The following is an 18,609-nucleotide window of genomic DNA, read 5'->3' as shown; positions in this document are numbered from 1 at the left end:
ATGTGGAGGGTGAGGTTTGGATTTCAGATCTTCATGCCTGCACTCCACTACTGAACTGTCTCCACAGCCTCTCATTTTTATATACGTGAGACACGCTGGGGGTAGGTGCCAGGCAGTGGTGGCCCACGACTTTGGTCCCAGCATTTGGACGGCAGAGGCAGGCAGATCTCTGAGTTCATATCCTTTTGTGCATGTACGTGTGATGTGTGAGTAGCACAGGTGCACATGTGGGACTGCACATGTGCGTAGGTCTCTTCCCACAGTAGGTTTCAGGAATCAAACTAAAATCATCAGGCTTAGGCAACAAGCATTTCTATCCACTGAAACTTTTTCACAGACCCAAAAAATTCGTTTTCTATCCCATTTACAAATAACCAGATGGTGAGTGTGTGTGTGTGTGCGTGTATGTATATGTGTATGTGTGTCGCTGAGAATGGAACCCAGAGCCACACGTGCTAGGCAGGGGCTCTACCACTGAGCCACGCCCCCAGCCCCTCACTGGGGGATTCTAGGCAGGGGCTCTACCACTGAGCCACACCCCTAGCCCCTCACTGGGGGATTCTAGGCACTAAGCTACATTTTCAGTCCACTTTTAGATAGGGCCTCACTAAATTGCCAAGCACGTTTGGAATTCATTCTATCCCAGGCAGGCCTTGAACTTAATGAGCAAAGATGAACAGACCTGTGTCATCATTCCTGGCTCTTCTGTGAGTTATGGCTCAGGTTCCCAGGAACTGTGCTGAAGTTGACTAGGAAGCTCGTGGACACCCTTCATCTTACTTAGATGGATGGTTTTGCACATACTGAGCAAGTCCTAGGTGACTGACAGGGTTCATCCTGGAGTATGTTTTCTAAGCAACTGTGCATTCACCAAACTGGCCTTAAGAATAAGGTGGTCTAACTGAGACAGGATTCATTGTGTAGCCCTGGCTGTCCCCGAAATCTACTTACTTCTGTCTCGCGGGTACTGAGATGGAAGGTGCAGTCATGACCCACTATGATGATGATGCCCTGTTGGTACTGTAGTAGGTTTGGTGTGGATCTTGGAAGCCTGTTTTATTTTCATTTTATTTTTTTATTTTTGGTTGGTTGGAAGGGATATTTTTGGTTTTTAATTTTTTGGTTTTGTTTTGGCTTTTTAAAGCAGAGTTTCTGTGTGGCCCTGGCTGTCCTGAAACTTACTCTGTAGACCAGGCTGGCATGGAACTCAGAGATCCACCTGCCTCTACTGCCTGAGTGCTGGGATTAAAGGCGTGCAGCACCACCACCCAGCTAGGGAGCCTGGTTTGGTTTTGTTTGTTTACTGGGCTTGAGAACCTCCGGCTGGCTATGGCATGGTATAAGCCTGTTATCCCAGCACTCAGGACCGAGTAGGAGGATTCTGAGCTTGTGGCTAACCTGGACACCATAACTCCAGAGAAGTCAGGGCTATATGTACCTCATTTGGAGAGATGGCTCAGTGGTTAAGAGCAAAGGCTACTCTTCCAGAGGATCCAGGTTCAATTCCCAGTGTCAGTATATGACAGTACACACATGGCTTTAACTCCAGTTCTAGAGGATCTAACACTCTCACAAAATACAATTGCACATGAAATAAAATTATAAAAAAAAGAAAGCAGTAGGGCTGGGTGTGGTGGCTTTTCCTTTCAATTCCAGTGACGGTGGAGTCATGGCTCTTATGTTCAAGATCTACATAGAAAGTTCCAGGCCAGCCAGGCATTGGGGGCACAGGCCTTTAATCCCAGCAGTCTAGAGGTAGAGGAAGGTGAATCTAAATTTGAGGCCAGCTGGTCTATAGATTGAGTTTCAGATCAGGCAGGGCTACACAGAGAAACAAAGTCTCAAGAGAAAAGAAACTCTTCACTAGAGTTGCACACACAACAAAAGGAAAGGGTAGCTTCGTCCAGGTGGACCTCTGCCTGTTCAGTCCATTCCTACTCTCAACCTGTCAAAGGCAGTATTTCCCAAAGAATCCTGGAGGCAGCTTCACTTGAAATACCTTCCTGCAAAGAGGTCCCACTGTGGAGTATGAACCTTTCATCCTCTTGCTCTGGAAGATCTCACCTTTGCAGTGAGGAAGTTCATTTAGTGACACTTTTCATGAGCGCTGTGGCCTTCAGTTCCCCTTAACCCTCGAGGTTGTCACCCCTGAGCCAAGCAGACCGTAGACCACCGAACTAGGCTTCGTCTCTGTCCTAAGTTATGAGCCCATGCCCACGTGGAGTACGGTAGCAAATGAACTGACATCAAACATTAGCCACAGAGGATTCATTTGGTTGGTGGTGCTGGTCCAAGTGCCAGCCCGTGACACATCATTTGGTCCCTTGGAACCTTCCAGTTATTTACTTCAGGACAGAAGCCAAAGGATTCCTTATTTCTTTTGGCTCTTTCGTGCCCTCAGTGTTCCTTGCATCCTTGAAACACGGTGGCTTCACATGGTTGTAGCATACATCTGAGGTGAGACTGGCCACCCTGCACTGGCTCAAGGTGCCCCTGTCCAGTCCACAGCTAAGTGTAAGATTCCTTCAAGGTATCAGTCTGCAGGCTAGAGTCCCAGGTACTCGGCCAGGAACACAGCAAGGATGCGGCTCAGGTTATGCACAGTGGGTGGGTGGAGGTTGGCCTCGGTGTCAGCAGGTGTGTGCCACACAGCAGGGAAGGGCGTGGCAATGAGGTGGAGCACCGGGACCCCTGAGGGGACAGGATATTTCATCCATCAGATGCAACCCGAAGACGAGTGCTTGCTGACCTCTCAACCCAAGACCTTGGGTATGCTAAGCAAACACGCGACCTCTGAGTTACATCCTCAAGCCCTGAGGAAAGATTTTAAATATAAGAAGGTACATGCTGTTTAAGAAAAGTTAGTGATGGGGCTGGTGAGATGGCTCAGCAAGTAAGAGCTCTCTCTGACTGCTCTTCGAAGGTCCTGAGTTCAAATCCCAGCAACTACATGGTGGCTCACAACCATCCGTAATGAGATCTGACTCCCTCTTCTGGTGTGTCTGAAGTCAGCTACAATACAGTGTACTTATGTATAATAATAAATCTTTGGGTCAGAGCGAGCAGAGGTCCTAAAAATTCCATTCCCAACAACCACATGAAGGCTTACAACCATCTGTACAGCTACAATGTACTCACATACATTAAATAAATAAATAAATAAAAAGAAAAGTTAGTGATGCAGCAGGCTACCACCAAGCCTGTTGACCAGAGTTCAATCTGGCACATTGTAAAAGAAGACAACAGGTTCCCACGAGCTGACCTCTAACCTCTGACCTCCACCGGCACCTCCATGCACCTGCATGCTCACAATAATGTTTTAATTGCTGGGTGGTGGTGGTGCACGCCTTCCTTTAATCCCAGTAGTCGGGAGGCAGAACATGTGGGCCGTGGTGAGTTTAAAGAGGCTAGCCTGGTCTACGTAAGTGAGTTCCAGAACAGCCCATACTACATAATAAAACCCAGTCTTATAAATAAATAAATAAGGACTGTTGTTTACATAACAAATCCAAGAACCTCAAAACTGAAGGACCTGTAGAGGCAGAGAAGGAGGCCCTTGTTCCTCACTGGACATATCTGATGCTTGCTATGGGGCTGCAGTGACCATCTCACCTACTTGGCTCCACCTCCCCAATGCTGGGACTACAGATCTGCACCACCAAACCCAGGCTACTGACTGCTGGGGATGCAGCCCAGGATTCATGCACAAGAAGCAAGAGCTTTACCAAAGGAGCCACATATCCTAGGTTCGTCTAAGGTAGGCATCTACTGCCATTACCCTTATTTAGTTAATCATGCTTAACTATTTGGTTAGAAACAGGGTCTCACTATAGTAAGTTGTCCAGGCTGGTCTCATTTTCTTTTTTTTTTCTTTTTTTTTTTTTTTTGGTTTTTCGAGACAGGGTTTTTCTGTGTAGCCCTGGCTGTCCTGGCACTCACTTTGTAGACCAGGCTGGCCTCGAACTCAGAAATCCGCCTGCCTCTGCCTCCCGAGTGCTGGGATTAAAGGCGTGCGCCACCACGCCCGGCCTGGTCTCATTTTCTTTGCAGGTTTTAGGATGGCTTTCTATTGTTGGCCAGGGGGATGGGGTTTAACAGATGTGGGGATGTGGGTGGGATGGTGTTGGTTGGGTGGTGCTAAGATAACTTAGGCAGGGGCTCTACCACTGAGCCTCGCCCTGACCCCTCACTAGGGGATTCTAGGCAGAGGCCCTACCATTGAACTATACTCTCAAAATTTATAGGCTCATATAATTCTCCTGCTAAGACTGTAGTCCTGTCCAGTACTACTGTCTTTTACTCCCATTTTATAGCTATGGAAATTGAAGCAGAGAAACAGACATACTGATTTGCCTGAGTTCTAGCCCTAGTAAACAGTACAGTAAGATTTGAACCAAAGTCCTTCCTTCCTTGTGTGTTCACAGAGGCAGCTGGCCTGGGGAGTAGCTCTGACACCTCATTCCTCACCCACCTGGAGAGGCACTCACTGAAGGAATCAGTGAGGAAAAGGATGCTCTCCTGGCATGCAAGAGGCAGCACTGTGCGCTTTCTGTATACTGGGCTCAGCTCCAAGTCAAATCTTGACCCTTATTTGCATATTTAATGCCCTCCATACTCCCCATTTTACAGATGAAGAGATCAGGACTGAGCCACTTGCCAGCAGTCCCTAGCCTTGGGAAGGAGGCTTCCTTGTACCCCTCACCCCAGCAAGTACCTCTGCGAAGGAAGGGGATGTGGTCATCTTCCACAGGGCCGGGGGGCTCCCCGGGTTGGAAGTACATCACTTCCTGGGGGTGAGACTGGAGTAGGTTCAGCCGGTGAAGGCGCTTCTCTGGCGAGGAGTGGGATTAGAGAGCAAGATCATAGTCAGCAGTCAGATAGATATGCCACCCCAATACCAGTGCATGTATATGTGCTCCATGTGCGTACAGTGCCTGCGGGGCCAAAGGAGAGTACATCAGGTCCCCAGAACTGGAGTTATACATGGGTGCTGGGACTCGAACCCATATCCTCTGAAAGGGCAGCCAGTGCTCTTCCCCACTGAGACAGCTCTCCAGCTCCATGTGTTTCTTTTTATTGCACGTTGCCTACTCTGGTCCCATGTACTCCTTCTCTGTGTAGGAGGAGGTGGATGCCTCCGTTTCTTTTTCGTACTCGTCCTTGTGTGGTTTGGGGAGTGGAGTCAGTTCTCTCCCTCCAACTTTACAAGAGTTCTGGGGAATTGACGGGCTGCCAGGCTTTTAAGGCAAGCACCTTTACTCACTGAGCCATGCTGCTGACCCCCATGTCCCTCTTCTAGTCTATTTATTTATTTAGACATTTTCAGAGACAGGATCTTCAGGTGCTGCAGCCAGCCTCATACTCTATATGTGGCTGAGGATGACCACGAGCCCTCCTTAATCCTCCTGCCCTACAACTACCTCCCAAGTGCTGTGTCACCACCAATATCAGTTGTTATTTTAGATAAGACCTTGCTTCATAGCCCAGACTTGCCTAGAATTCACACTCCTCTTGCCTCAGCCTTACAAGTTCTGGGATATAGGTGAACACCACCAGGCAGCTTATCCTAGACTGAAACTCATTATGTAGCCCAGAATAGCCTTGAACCTGCAATCCCTGTGCCTCAGCTTCCTGCGTGTTGGTATTACAGGCATGCACACCATGATGGCTAGTTCACAGCGATGCCCCCTTAGCAGTGTCACCATGCTTGTTTTCCATAAAAGAAGTAGAGGTTTGAGAGACCAGTGTCTTGTCCAGGCAGACCCAGGGTTTGAAATCAGGTCTGTCTCACACAGGAATTCTACTGTTGCCCAGCTGTGGCAGCGCACACCTTTAATCCTAGCACTTAGAAGGCAGAGGCAGGTGGATCTCTGAGTTTAAGGCCAGCCAGGTCTATAGAGTTCCAGGACGGCCTGGGGCTACACACACACACACACACACACACACACACACAATCTTTCTCAAAAAAAAAAAAATCAAAACTAAACAAAAGAATTCTCAGAATCACTACACTTGACCTTCATAGGGTCAGCTTGTTTCTTTCCTAGTTTCTTAGCCCAGGGATGGGAGGGAAGGCTAGAGGATACACAGGGGTCAGGTGCCTGTCCACCCCAGCCTTGGCCTGCCCTCCTTACCGATGCTCCTCAGTCGCTGGAACCAGCGGGCTGTGCGAGGGAAGTGACTGAAGAAGATCGGACTGGATGCTCCCAGAAGGTCGAGGAGGACAAAGAGCTCCTAGGGGAAGGAGTCCAGTGCTACTGACCCACCCCTCCTCCCCCCTCCCCACCTCCTGCTCCAGAGCCCAGAGGAATGAATCTTACAATAGCCTGGATCCTGGTGGGGCCAGGGCTGTGCGGTATAGACTCCATGATCTGAGCTAGGTGCCGGGAGCCATACAGGGAGTCCTTTGGTCCCCACTCCTTCAGTGCCTCCTCCCCATCCAAGAAAAGCAGCTGCAGAGTCACCGGTGCTGCCTATAGGAGCAAGCCACCAAATCAGCACCAACCCTTGGCATCGGCCCACCCGTGGCCTTGCCTATTTATTTGCACATCTGGGGTGGAACAAACCAAGTGTCCTCATTCATGCAGTGTGGTGACAGAAGTCACAGGTTAAGCCAGAGGCCTGGGTTCAAGTCCACGCTGTAGGTGGTTGTTAGACAAAGTAGCTACCTTTTTGTTGTTGTTGTTTTGTCTTGAGATAAAGTTAGGACAGCCCAAGCTGGACTGCACCTTTCCAGCCCTCCTGGGATCACAGGTGTGCAGCATAATGCCCATTTTATTTTGTCTTGTTTGTTTCTGTTTTTGTGCTGCTGGAGAATGCTCTAGGGATGCCCATATGCTAGACATGCAGGGTTTCATCCAATTGCCCAAGCTACCCTTGAGCTCACTCTGTAGCCCAGGCTGGCCTTGAACTTCTCTGCTCCTCAGGCCTCCATGTCTGGAGGAGCTGGGATTACAGGCCTTAGCCACCAGGGTTGGCTCAATGTCTTCATCTATGAATGGGGTTAGCAACAGTTCTGTTCACAGGATCACATTTGAATTCAGGTCTGTAAGAACTGAAAACGAGTCAGCTCTGGTTATTATTACTTAAGTCTAGCTGGGGCAGACAGACAGACAGACAGACTGATGGACAGACCCACTGCACAAACAGCAAAACACAATTAGGACAAATGCTTCCCAGATCACCAGCTTCTGAGGGTCCAGGAGGCTGCAGGCTGATCTGGCCAGCAGAGGCCACTGGGTCACTGGACAGGAGCATTTGCACTGAGAGTGAGTTGATGGGACTTGACCTAGCAAAGAGCAAACAGTATTCCCAGGCAAGGGGACGGCCTGGACCAGAGCTGGGGCCAGGGGGCTGTGAGAGGAAGGAGAGGCGTTAGGAAGATCAACAGTTTTCCAGGCTTGGTTTGTAACAGAAGCACTGGGGAACCAGAGAAAGGGTCTGAGGAGGACAGAGACTTGATGAAATGTGTGTTTTCATTCCACAGATTTCTACTAATGTCGGACTTTATTCTCACTCAGGGAGACATAACAGGAAGGAGAAGCCAGGTTCGTATCATTGAACATACTGAGCTTAGAGAAAAGTCATCGGCAGTGACCCAAAAGTTACTTGGGGTGGGGGTGGGGGGGACGAGAGCCTGCCAGGAGGGGGTTGCGGGGGGGGGGGGGGGGGGGTGCGGATGACCCATAGTGAGAAGTGAGCTTTACAAGGCAAATAGCAAATGCTAATGAGGTGGAAATGAAGCCTTTGGATTGGAGGGACACTGAAAGGGGTGTGGCTAGAGTGGAGTGCACCTCAGGTCTATCCTCAGGACTCTGGCTTAGGGTTAGGATGTGACAGGGGTCCATGGGAAAAGTCTCCAGACACAGGAAGACAGGATGTGCCATTTAGGATGTAGATCCCTGTGGAAGACTGACTGTGGATGTAGCGCAGCTGACAAAACCTTACTGGACACGCGTGACACCCTGGGCTCGGTGTCCAGAACAGCATAAATAAGGCACAGTGGTACATGTATGACTGTGATGATAGCACTTGGGAGATGGAAGCAAGAGGGTCACTGGCTCAAAAGCATTCTTTTTTTTTTTTTTTTTTTTTTTTTTTGGTTTTTCGAGACAGGGTTTCTCTGTGTAGCCCTGGCTGTCCTGGCACTCACTTTGTAGACCAGGCTGGCCTCGAACTCAGAAATCCGCCTGCCTCTGCCTCCCGAGTGCTGGGATTAAAGGCGTGCGCTACCACGCCCGGCTCAAAAGCATTCTTGAGTTTGATGTTAGTACGGCCCACCTGAGACACAGCTGGGACTTGAAGAAAGCAAGGATGGCAGTGGGTCTAGTGGCCCAGACCTGCCGTGTCATGGCTTGGAAGGGTGGTGCAGAATGACTGAGTTCAAGGCTAGCTTGGGCTACATACTAGTGAAACCCTCTATCAAAAAGGGAAAGCATAGCAGACAGAAACGAGGATGTGGGCCAGAGACAGACCACCCGCCCCTTCTCCTCACCTGCTGCTTAATTCTGCTCAGCATAACATCAAGGGCCTGGACCAACTCCAGAAGCAGGGCACAGGGCACAGCTGAATCTGTGGCCCCCACAAAGGGGGGCAACCCCGGAGGGAAGAACTTAGAGTCATAATGGCAGGCGAGGGTGAGGTGACGGGCAGCTCCTGGGTCAAGTGTGGCCACCACGTTCCCGAAGTCCAGTGGCCCCAAGGGGGTTGAGGCCGTGAATGGGTCCAGTTCAATGTGCCAGCCTGCCGACAGGGACTGCAACGTAGCCTCCAGGAACTAGTGGCAAGAGAGAGGTAGGAGGGTGGACAGGGACTGGGGAGGAGGTGGGGAGAAGGGCCTTGTGACTGGAGCCATGCAAAGCAGTTTGGGTGACTAGAAAGTCCCACTTTGGTTTAGGTTTTTCCCTCGACATTGACTTCTGCTGGGTGCCAGATGTAGAACCACCATACTTCTCAGTAGCAACACAACTTGCCATGGCTTATTTTGAGATAGAATCTCACTGTGTAGTCCAGGCTAGCCTCCAACTTGCTGTGTAGTCTAGGCTGGAACTCCAGATAATGCTTCTGCTTCCAGAATGATAGGATTATAGACCCAGACCACCACCACACTCAGGTGTGGGGAGTGAGTTTCTCTCCCCACCTTCTCTTTTCCTCCCCCTCTCCCTCTCTCTTCTCCCGCTTCTCTCTCCCTCTCTCCCCTCATGTTGATTTTTCCAAAATCATGTAGGCCAGCTTTCAACTAACTCACATCCACTCTTTCCCTCTTCCTGTCTCTCTCCATGGTGCTGAGGGTCGGCCCCAGGGTTTCCTGCACGATGCTTATGCAGCCACAGCCACAGTTCCCCACTGGTGAATACTCGGCAAACTTTCTACCATTGAGCCATACCCCCATCCTCACATTGCATGGTTCTAAGCATGTGGCGACATGCTCTGACTTCCTCTTAAAACGTTCTCACTACGTGCCAAGGCTGTTTTAGGATCCCTATGAAATCAGCGATATCAGTGACTGTCCCCATTTTGAAGATGAGGAAACTGAGTCCCAAAGAGGTTAAGAAGTTAGTCCAACTAAGGTGGATCCTAAACACAGTATCTGAATGGCACCACACCACTAATTCCGAAGCCAACCTTCTTGGATTTTAATTCTAATTAGCTGTGGGATTTGGACAAAATGTAAAAACTTCAGTTTCCTCATCTGTATAGTGGAGATTATATTAGTTCCGACCTCACCAGAGAGTACACTGCTTCTGACTAATATAGGGTAATATTTAGTGGGGGGTCGTATAGTGTGGGATTTGTGTACCACCAAGAGAATCTAGTCAGGTTCACCCGTCGCTGCCACCACCACCATCACCACTCCCCTTACCCACCTACTCCCCATCTCTGCCCCCGACCCCCATCAGATCCCATCTGCCTCCTGGCTGTTTTGGGATCTTCGGAGCCTGAGTTCCATTTCCTGACAAACTGGGGAAAGGAAGTTGGGGGTTGAAAATAAAACCCTTTACCTTCCTCACTTGGAGATTGCCAGAACTACCCGGGGGTCGCACAATCAATAAGGGACGCAGGAAAGTTCCCCAGAGACGCTGAGGATCCAGCTGCCCTACCACCAGCCGCAGCTTGGCTTCTGAAAGGCTTCCGATCAGCGGGACCTTGGTTGGGAAATGGGATGGGGAAAAGAAAAATGAAAACAACCCCATTCCCACCTTATCCTGGGCGCCGTCGCCTACTAGGAGTCCTGGCTATTCCTGGTAATGCAATCTCCAGCATCAAAGATTTCCTAGACTGGGAGAAAACTTCAAAGCAAATCTGGTCCAGCCTACCGCAGTCCTAACGAGGAAATTGCAATCGGGTGATGGAAATTTCTAAATAGATGGCTTGGGCATAGAACTCAGTTCTACCAGTGTTGCTATGCGGACTCGTCATCTTCAGAGGGGTCTATCACAAAACAAGTCTGAAGCCTTATTTTGTTGGGTAGGGGCACGCGCTCAAGTCATGGATAAATGGCACAGGCGGCAAAGGCCAAATGATAAGACCACGCTAACCTGAGACTCAATACGAAGGGAAAGAGGGAAATGACGCTGGCTGGGCACCAGCCAGGGCTCACCCGCAGATCCCGGCTCCGTGACATCTCCTCAACCCCAGGGTGCCAGCTGTTCCAGACGATATAGAAAGCCAAGCCCATAGCCAGCGCCAGCAGCAGCAGGGGCAGGAACTGCACTCGCGGCAGAAGACGGCGCTTGGAAAGTGAGGGTGGTTTCATGAGGCCGCGATCCTCGAGCCGCTGCCGGGGCCGCCCGCGGCTCCCGGGACTCATGGCAGCTTTGCTCTGAAACCAATCCCGGTATGGTGGTTTGAGTTTTAGGCCAAGATCCGCCACGCTGAGGTTACAAAACCCAATAAAGAAGCAGAGTAACTGCGTCCTCCCCCCCAGACGATTGCGATTGGCTGTACTAAGCACCGCTCCACCCAAAAGGGAGGGCGGAAACCTTAAAGCCCGCCTCCACGGAAGAGGACCAGTCAATGAGCTGCGTCCGAATGTGCGAAACCTTCCACGGCGCGGGGCCACGCCCCTCACGGAAGTCGATCAAGAAACTGTCCTTCAAGGAAAAAAGGGGCGGCATACAAGGAGCCGATTGGTTTACCCGAAGCCATGCCCTCAAGAAAAGTGTCCGAGGGTATTTGGAAATGGGGTTGTGTTTTCCATCTTCCAACTGAACGGTTAGACGGGAAAATAATTCTAGTCAGACCCTGTTTTATTTTCCTCATGAGCAGACACCCTATTGTGATCCTCAGAAGCTTCAAATCCTCCTTATAGGCATTTTCTACAGGAGAGCGCAGCCTGAGGGGTCGCTATGGTAACAGGCCACGCCCACACCCGCTGGCGTTTGGTTGCGCAGGCGCCGACGGAAGTGAGCCGCAGGAGACGGAAGTCCCGCCCTTCTCGCCCTGTACGCCAAAAGCTGGAGCAACGCGCTTGGAGGCGGGAGTGATCTGCGAGCGAAACCTACACCATGTGAGGCCGGGCTGGGCTTCGGCGGGGCCGTAGAGATGGAGGTGGACAGTTTAGCTGAATAACGGTCGAAATGGGGTGCTTTTATAGCTGAGGGTAGAGTTCCTCGGGCAAAAGTAATGTTTTTCCTTCTGGGGTATTTGAGAACGGGCGTGTGGCCTCGCTCGGATCTTGAGTTCCGGAGAGGGGACAGCTTTATTCCATAACGGGCGTAAGACTCTCCGAGGACCTGAGTCTTGTGGAAAGGAACCATAAAGGGAAAGCTGAGTCTGATGGCACATGCCTGGAATCCCAGGCCTCGAGAGGCTGAGGCAGGAGGTTCTCTAGTTGGCCTTGGCCAGCTTCATAGCGAGACCGCTTCCAAAAGTAATAGTAATTTTAAATGGAAGTGGTCTTATGGATAAAGAGCTTGGCGGGGAAGGAAGAACTGTTAGAAATAGTGAAAAGTATGGGACGTAACCAGGATAAATTAGAGAACCTAACTAGAGACTGTCAGACAGGCAGGGTACTACAGTGGTTTGGCTTGTTTATTCATTGAGCATATATTATGTAGACTGCTTGTAAGTTAAGACACATGGTAAATAAAAGGTCCTTGCCTCCAAGGGGGTGGGGGGAATCTCCCTGGTGCTTGTAAAAAGAGTGGAGTAGGAAAGCCATAGAGTAATAAATAGGTACATACAGTATGCCTTAGATAATCAGGTGTGGATGGAGAATTGAGCAGGAAAGATATAATGCCAGTAGGTAGCACAGTAGGACACATTGAAAGCCCAGTACTTGGGATGCAGATTTAGCTCAGTAGACAGAGTACTTACCTACTGTGGGTACTGGGTTTGGTCCTTAGCTACACACAAACTAGACATAGTGGCACATTGCCTGTACTCCCAGTACCCAGGAGGCAGAGACAAGTCTGAGTTCTGAGGCAGCCAGGCTTCTACAGTAAGATATTGTGGGGTGGGGCGGAGGTCCATGGAGAGGGATGATTGAAGTTTAGGTTGTGGATAGAAAGGGCCAAGTTTGGATGTATCATGGTGGCAGATGATAAGATATGAGGATAGAGTAAGGTTTGAAAGAAGAATTAACTTCCAGGCATGATGGTGAGCCTCTGTCATCTCGGACCTTAGGCAGTGGAGTCAGGAGAATTGAGAATTCAAGGTCAGCGGTGGGTGGAAGAGGTTAGGTAGATGAGCTAGAGCAGGCTAAATTGGAAATGTCTCTCCTGCCTCCAGAAAAGACTGCACCAGAAAGGGTGTTTGGGGGCCAGACTGGGGAGACACTGGACAGTGTGGCTTTGATCACTTATATTTCCAACTTGAACCCATCTCACCCCTGGGTTCTCTATCCAGGAGTCTCCTCAATAAACCCAAGAGTGAGATGACCCCAGAGGAGCTGCAGAAGCGGGAGGAGGAGGAATTCAACACAGGTCCCCTCTCAGTGCTCACGCAGTCAGTCAAGAACAACACACAAGTGCTCATTAACTGTCGCAACAACAAGAAGCTGCTGGGCCGGGTGAAGGCCTTTGACAGGTGAGTGCTGTCTTGGGGAGGGCTGGGTCTGGGTCTGAGGGGCCTGAAGGAAAGGTCATTCCAGAAGGATAATAAGGTGGGCACACATGGTGACAAAGCACCTTTAGCACTTTTCAGCACTCAGGGGGAATCACCATCAGTTGGAGGTCAACCAGTGTCACATGGCAAGACCTAGCTCAAAAATGTAGAAAGTGGCGATGCTTAGGCTTTTTATATACTTATCTTGTGAGTCTATGTGCTATGGACATGTCTAGTAGTTATCAGAATCCCCTGGCAGGAAATTGGACTGGAATTGCGATATTTAATTTGTTCATCTGTAGACCAGACATCAGTGTCAAATATCTTGTATTGCTTTGTAGTTTGTTTTGAGGCAGGGTCTTTATATGTAGCTTGAACTGGCTACAGATGTGGCAGAGGCTAACCTTACACTTCTAATCCTCCTGCTCCCATCTCCCAAGCGCTGGGATTACAGGATTGCATGAAGCATGCCGTCCTGCTTTATTGTTTTAGTTAGCATGGGACTTGCCTTGTGACTTAGTCATACACATCTGGCACTGTACTTTGCTCTTATTCACTGTCCTCAAGCAAGCATTTGTGGAATGAACTGATCCAAGTGTGAACACATGGCCACCTGGCCCCATGAGGACAGGACTGTGCAGCACTGGAGTGCACATGTTGGGAGCCGTGTCTAACCCCAGCGCTCTAAGACCCTCTGGTTTGGAGGGAGCAAGTGCTTCTCTCAGTTAGAGTTAATGCCAGAGCCAGGGCCATTTTGGTAGGCTTTACTCTGCTGGGGTCCTAAGTGCTTCATTCATCCAATCTTCACACCAGCCCTATGAAATAGACTGTCTCCATTTCATGAAGGGGAAACTGAGGCACAGAAGGAACAGTTAAGAAGGGACACTACAAAGTGATATCACACTTTGCAGCCTGCCCATCCCCACTGTGGAGCCTGAGCTTTCCTTATGCCTGCTGCTGGAGAGTTCACACAGTGCCAGGCAAAGGTGGGCACTCGGAATGCCCTCCCTTACTCCAGTGTTTTTCCCCCACCCCTACCCCATCAGGCACTGCAACATGGTGCTGGAAAATGTGAAGGAGATGTGGACTGAGGTCCCCAAGAGCGGCAAGGGCAAGAAGAAGTCCAAGCCTGTCAACAAGGACCGCTATATCTCCAAGATGTTCCTGCGTGGGGACTCGGTCATCGTGGTGCTGCGGAACCCGCTCATCGCTGGCAAGTAGAGCCTGCTCCCTGCCCTGCGAAGGCCTGCAGAACCCTGCCCAAAGGGCGAGAAATAAAACCCTGTGCTTTTTGTTTTTTATGTTTTCCAGTGGTCTTCTCTGCTCTTGGGTCTTAGAGTGTGTTGGGCTGAGCGCTAGGACAGGGCCTGTGGGTGCTGCGATATATAGCAGCCCTGTCTGCAAAGGAGACAGTTTAGACAGAAAGGACCTTAATTGGACTTTTGTGTATTGTGGACAGAGGGATTCTCTGACAATGTGCAAGTGGGAAAGGGAGGCCTATTTAAGAGGTTTGTGGAAGGACCCAGGGCCTTCTGTCCTACCCACAGCTCTGTCCATCTGGTATCTCTGTGCCCTCCCAGGTAATTCCAAACACAAAATTTAGGCGATCATGGGCTGGAGGTCAGGAGTCTCTGCCCTCTTTAAATATATATAAAACATGTATGGGTGTTTTGCCTGGATGTGTCTGTTCTTGGTACCCATAGGAGCCAGAAAAGGAGGGTTGGATGCCCCTAGAGGTAGTTACATGTGGTGGTGAGCAGCCATGTGGGTGCTGGGAACAAAACCTGGGTCCTCTACAAGAGCAACGAGAGCTCTTAACCGTTAAGCCGTCTCCGGCTTAGCTGTCCTCTTTCTTCTTTCTTTTCAAGACAGGATTTCTTTCTATAGTCCTGGCAGGCTTGGAGCTCATTTTATAGACCAGGCTGTCCTCAAACTCAGAGATTCCCCCTGCTTCTGCCTCGTGAGTGCTGGGATTAAAGGTATGAACTACCACCATTCAGCCTAGCTGTCCTCCTGAACTGTGGAAGTCACAGCTAATGTTACCCTGTGTGTCCCTGTACAGAACTTCGAAGCCTGCAGCCGAGAAAACTGCAGTGCATGTGTTCCCTGAGCTGCTGCCAGAAAGAACAGCTTTGTTGTGTACTTTAGAGCTCTCTTTTGTTCTTTTGTGGTCCTGAGAATTGGACCTAGGGTCTCATATGCTTAGCAAGCTCTCCCCCATGAGCTAAATCCCCAGCCCTCCATTCACTTATATATATATGCCCAAGTACAATATTAGGTGTCCTCTGACACTGCCCTTGATTCCCTTGAGACAGAGTCTCATTGAACAGAACTAGGCTGATACCCAGCAAACTCCAGCAATTCTGTCTCCACCCCATGCTACAGATTGTAATTGAGGGTCTCATGCTTATATCGCAAATGCTCCTAACCACTGAACCATCTCCCCAGTTCTTCCATTACGACAGGAAGTTGCCCAGGCTGGCCTTGAGCTTGTAATCCCCCAGCCATATCTTCCAAGCAACTAGGATAAGAGGCCTATGCCACCACAGCTCTCCAGCTCATTCCGCTGAAATCACGGAGATTCAGGAAAAGCATTGACATGTCCCAAAGTCACCCATGTAAGAGATAATGAAGCTACATCCAGATAGGCAGCCAGGGCTGGTGAAATGGCTCAGTGGCTACCAAGTTTAATGCCTAGCACCCATATCTGGCAACTCCAAACCACCTGTAACAGAACCTGAGGGATCCAACATTCTACCTTCCTTGAGCACCTGCCCACAAATACACATAGATTAAAATTAGATACAAAAACAGGCCAGACAGTGCTGGCATATGCCTTTCATCCTAGCACTTGGGAGGCAGAGGGAGGCAGATAGGCAGATTTCTGAGTTCCAGGATAGCCTGGTCTACAGAGAATTCCAGGGCTACACAGAGGAACCTGGTCTCAAAAAACCAATAAACTAGAATTAGATCTATATGCCAGGCATAGTAGTGCATGCATTTGATCCAAGCTCTCAGGAAGCAGAGGCAGGGAAATCTTTGTGAGGCCAGTCTGATCTACAGAGCAAGTTCCAGTACAGCCAGGCCACACAGAGAAACCCCGCCTCAAAAACAAGTAAAATCCCAGCACTTGGGAGGCAGAGGCAGGCGGATTTCTGAGTTCGAAGCCAGCCTGGTCTTAAAAGTGAGTTCCAGAACAGTCAGGGCTATACAGAGAAACCCTGTCTTGAAAAAAAAACAAGTAAAATGAAAGCAAACATGAGTGTACCCATGATCCCTACAGCTTTAAGAGGCTGAGGCAGAATTGGCTGCAAGTTCAAGGCTAGCCTGGATCAAATGGTAAATTCCTGGTGAGCCAGGCATAGTGAGATCATCTCAAAAAGAAAAGACTGTTGAAAATACATTTGGAAAAGTACAGCGGGGGCTGGGCGCCCCCTCCATCTCCTCCCACTTAATGGTCACCCACGATGCTAAGCCAGTGAACCTGCCCTCCCCTGCTCCTCAAGGCTCTCTAGTGCTAAGGAGAAGCAGGGCCAGGCAGGGAGGCACCTCTGCTCCCCACTGAGCTTTGTCAGTTTGCACTGAGAATCTAGGATCCGAGCCTCCCTGCTCACAAAAGCTGCAACCCTCCCTCTGCATTCTGGGAAGGAAAAGAAAGGGAGTTGGTCTCTTGCCAGGGAAGTGGGCGACAGTGCCAGTGTGGCTGCTGGGCCTTTATAGCTATGTATTCTCAATAGCCAGGACTACACTGAGACACCCTGTCTCAAAAAGCCCAAATAAATAATAAAAGTAAAATTGTAAGCTTTGCAGCCAAGCTGGTGGGCAATGTCAGTCCAGTGAGCTGCCCCGAAGCCCACTTATTTCACCCAGGAGCAGGACTGGATTGAGTCTTCAGGTCACAGGCTCAAAGCTGCAGTTCCTGCCCCGTCACCCTGAACACTCCTCACCAGACTTGGAAACTTCCTTGCCTCTCTGAATGTCAGGGTTACAGTCCTGGACACCTGGCTGTCCAAATGGTGCTTTTTTTCTAGCTTTTTTTTTTTTCTTAATTGCATGTGACAGGGGTAGTGTGTGTGTGTGCATATGTGTATATGTGTTCACATGTGAATGGGTACATGTGCACACATTTGTATGTATGGAGATCTGGGGTCACATGGGAAATCTTCCTCACTCTTCCCCGTATGTGGGCACTGTGGGCCAGAGCTCTGGTCCCAAGACTGTCGTGGCATCACTTTGCCCACTGAGCCATCTCCCCTGGCCCTTTCTGTTTTGACAGGGTCTTGTCATAGCCTAGGCTGGCCTCAGATTGGAGCAACACTTCTGCCTCAGCTTCGTGGATGATGGGATTGGGGAAAGGGTAGCTCTAACTGGTTTGAGACTAGGCAAGTAAGTAAGGCTGGTTTTGAACATGCAACAGTTCAGCCTCTGCCTTTGCTTGCTTTCAGATAATCCTTTCCAGAGATAAAGCCAAGTGGAGGGCCTCAGACAGAGTTGAGTGCCAGCTAATACAGTAGCCCAGTTAAGAATTGAACTAGGCTGGTTCCCGCTGCTTTTGCTGTTTGAGACGATCTCCATGGTTCAGATAGCCAACCTGCGTTCTTTCAGGGTGAATGACCTTCAGCTAAACCTCCCAGATGCTGGGGTTACAGCGCCACCCCTTGCCTGGGTCTGATATTTCTGTGTTGCCTTCCAAACGGCATGCTCACACGCAGGACTTTGTACATATGTCTTAGTTTTCATTAGAGATTAGCTCAGGGCAGGGTACAGTAGCAGTGTGGTGTTCGTGGGGTTTTTGTGCCAACACATTGCTCCAGTTGAGCCTCGCTCATCTACAGCAGACGACCTCACACACACCCTAGTCATCTCCCTTTCTAGCCTGGCCTCCTCCCGCCCGGTAAAGAAGCTTGATTTACTACAGTCTTCACTCCACCAGAAGCCAAAGCCTTAAATCGTGGAGTGTGAGTCAGCTATGAAACACATCTTTCTGGGAACCTTGGGGGAAAAAATCCAGCAGCCAGTACTAATAAAGGAGGGGTGTGGTGCGGATGGATGTGGGGTAGGGGTGGATGTGTCTGGGAGGCGGAAGGATCTGGCTACCTCACTGACGCCAGGCCCTCTTGCTTGGCTGCCAGCCCTCACTCATATAGCTCTGTGCCCAGCTGCTCAGCTTCTCCCACAGCTGAACACAGGCAAAGAGCCTCCCACCCCAGAGCCTTTGAACCGCTCTCCTTTGGTCATGGCAGTCTCCTTTGATCCTGGGACCCCTCAACAAAAACTTCGCACCTCTCTGTGGCCTCCATTCTGGTCCAGCCGCCTACATTCCTCTCACTGGGCTTCCAACTCACTGCCCCTAATAACGAACAGAGAGCCATGGAAAACGGCCCAGGAGACACTGCTGCTAAGAATCTGGGGGGCGGGGCCTGGAGAGATGGAGCGCTGTTAACTACATGGGGGCTGACAACCATCCAGTCCCCGGGATCTCCTGCCCTTCAGGCACATGCAGGGGCTGCATGCCTGCGGCGTACATCCGTACACACAGACAAAACAATCGTACACATAAAA

General features: G+C 50.1%; 2 protein-coding genes across 3 annotated transcripts; one reads left to right on the top strand and one right to left on the bottom strand.

Annotated features, from left to right (window-relative positions):
• Positions 1-2,253: 2,253 nt before the first annotated feature.
• Positions 2,254-10,920, bottom strand: Qpctl (glutaminyl-peptide cyclotransferase like). Of its 2 annotated transcripts, XM_021167251.3 has the most exons (7): positions 10,601-10,865; positions 10,002-10,145; positions 8,495-8,776; positions 6,321-6,473; positions 6,135-6,234; positions 4,715-4,831; positions 2,254-2,691 (listed from the first exon to the last, which is right to left on the bottom strand). In XM_021167251.3, exons 1-7 carry the CDS (start codon positions 10,808-10,810, stop codon positions 2,546-2,548), a joined length of 1,152 nt encoding a protein of 383 aa, XP_021022910.1. In that variant the 5' UTR covers positions 10,811-10,865; the 3' UTR covers positions 2,254-2,545. The 2 variants fall into 2 exon arrangements, with proteins under 2 accessions (XP_021022910.1, XP_085698220.1); XM_085842094.1 differs by lacking the exon at positions 2,254-2,691 and having other exon boundaries at positions 4,809-4,934; positions 10,601-10,920.
• Positions 10,921-11,375: 455 nt separating this feature from the next.
• Positions 11,376-14,353, top strand: Snrpd2 (small nuclear ribonucleoprotein D2 polypeptide). Its single transcript, XM_021168075.3, has 3 exons — positions 11,376-11,509; positions 12,850-13,029; positions 14,094-14,353. Coding segments are annotated over exons 1-3 (357 nt in total). The 5' UTR covers positions 11,376-11,507; the 3' UTR covers positions 14,269-14,353.
• Positions 14,354-18,609: the final 4,256 nt, after the last annotated feature.

The sequence above is a fragment of the Mus caroli genome, unplaced genomic scaffold (assembly GCF_978045245.1).
Source record: "Mus caroli unplaced genomic scaffold, Mus_caroli_1 scaffold_8, whole genome shotgun sequence".
Taxonomy (NCBI): domain Eukaryota; kingdom Metazoa; phylum Chordata; class Mammalia; order Rodentia; family Muridae; genus Mus; species Mus caroli.
The sequence above is the reverse complement of the archived record's forward strand: the minus strand, read 5'-3'. Positions and strand labels throughout refer to the sequence as shown.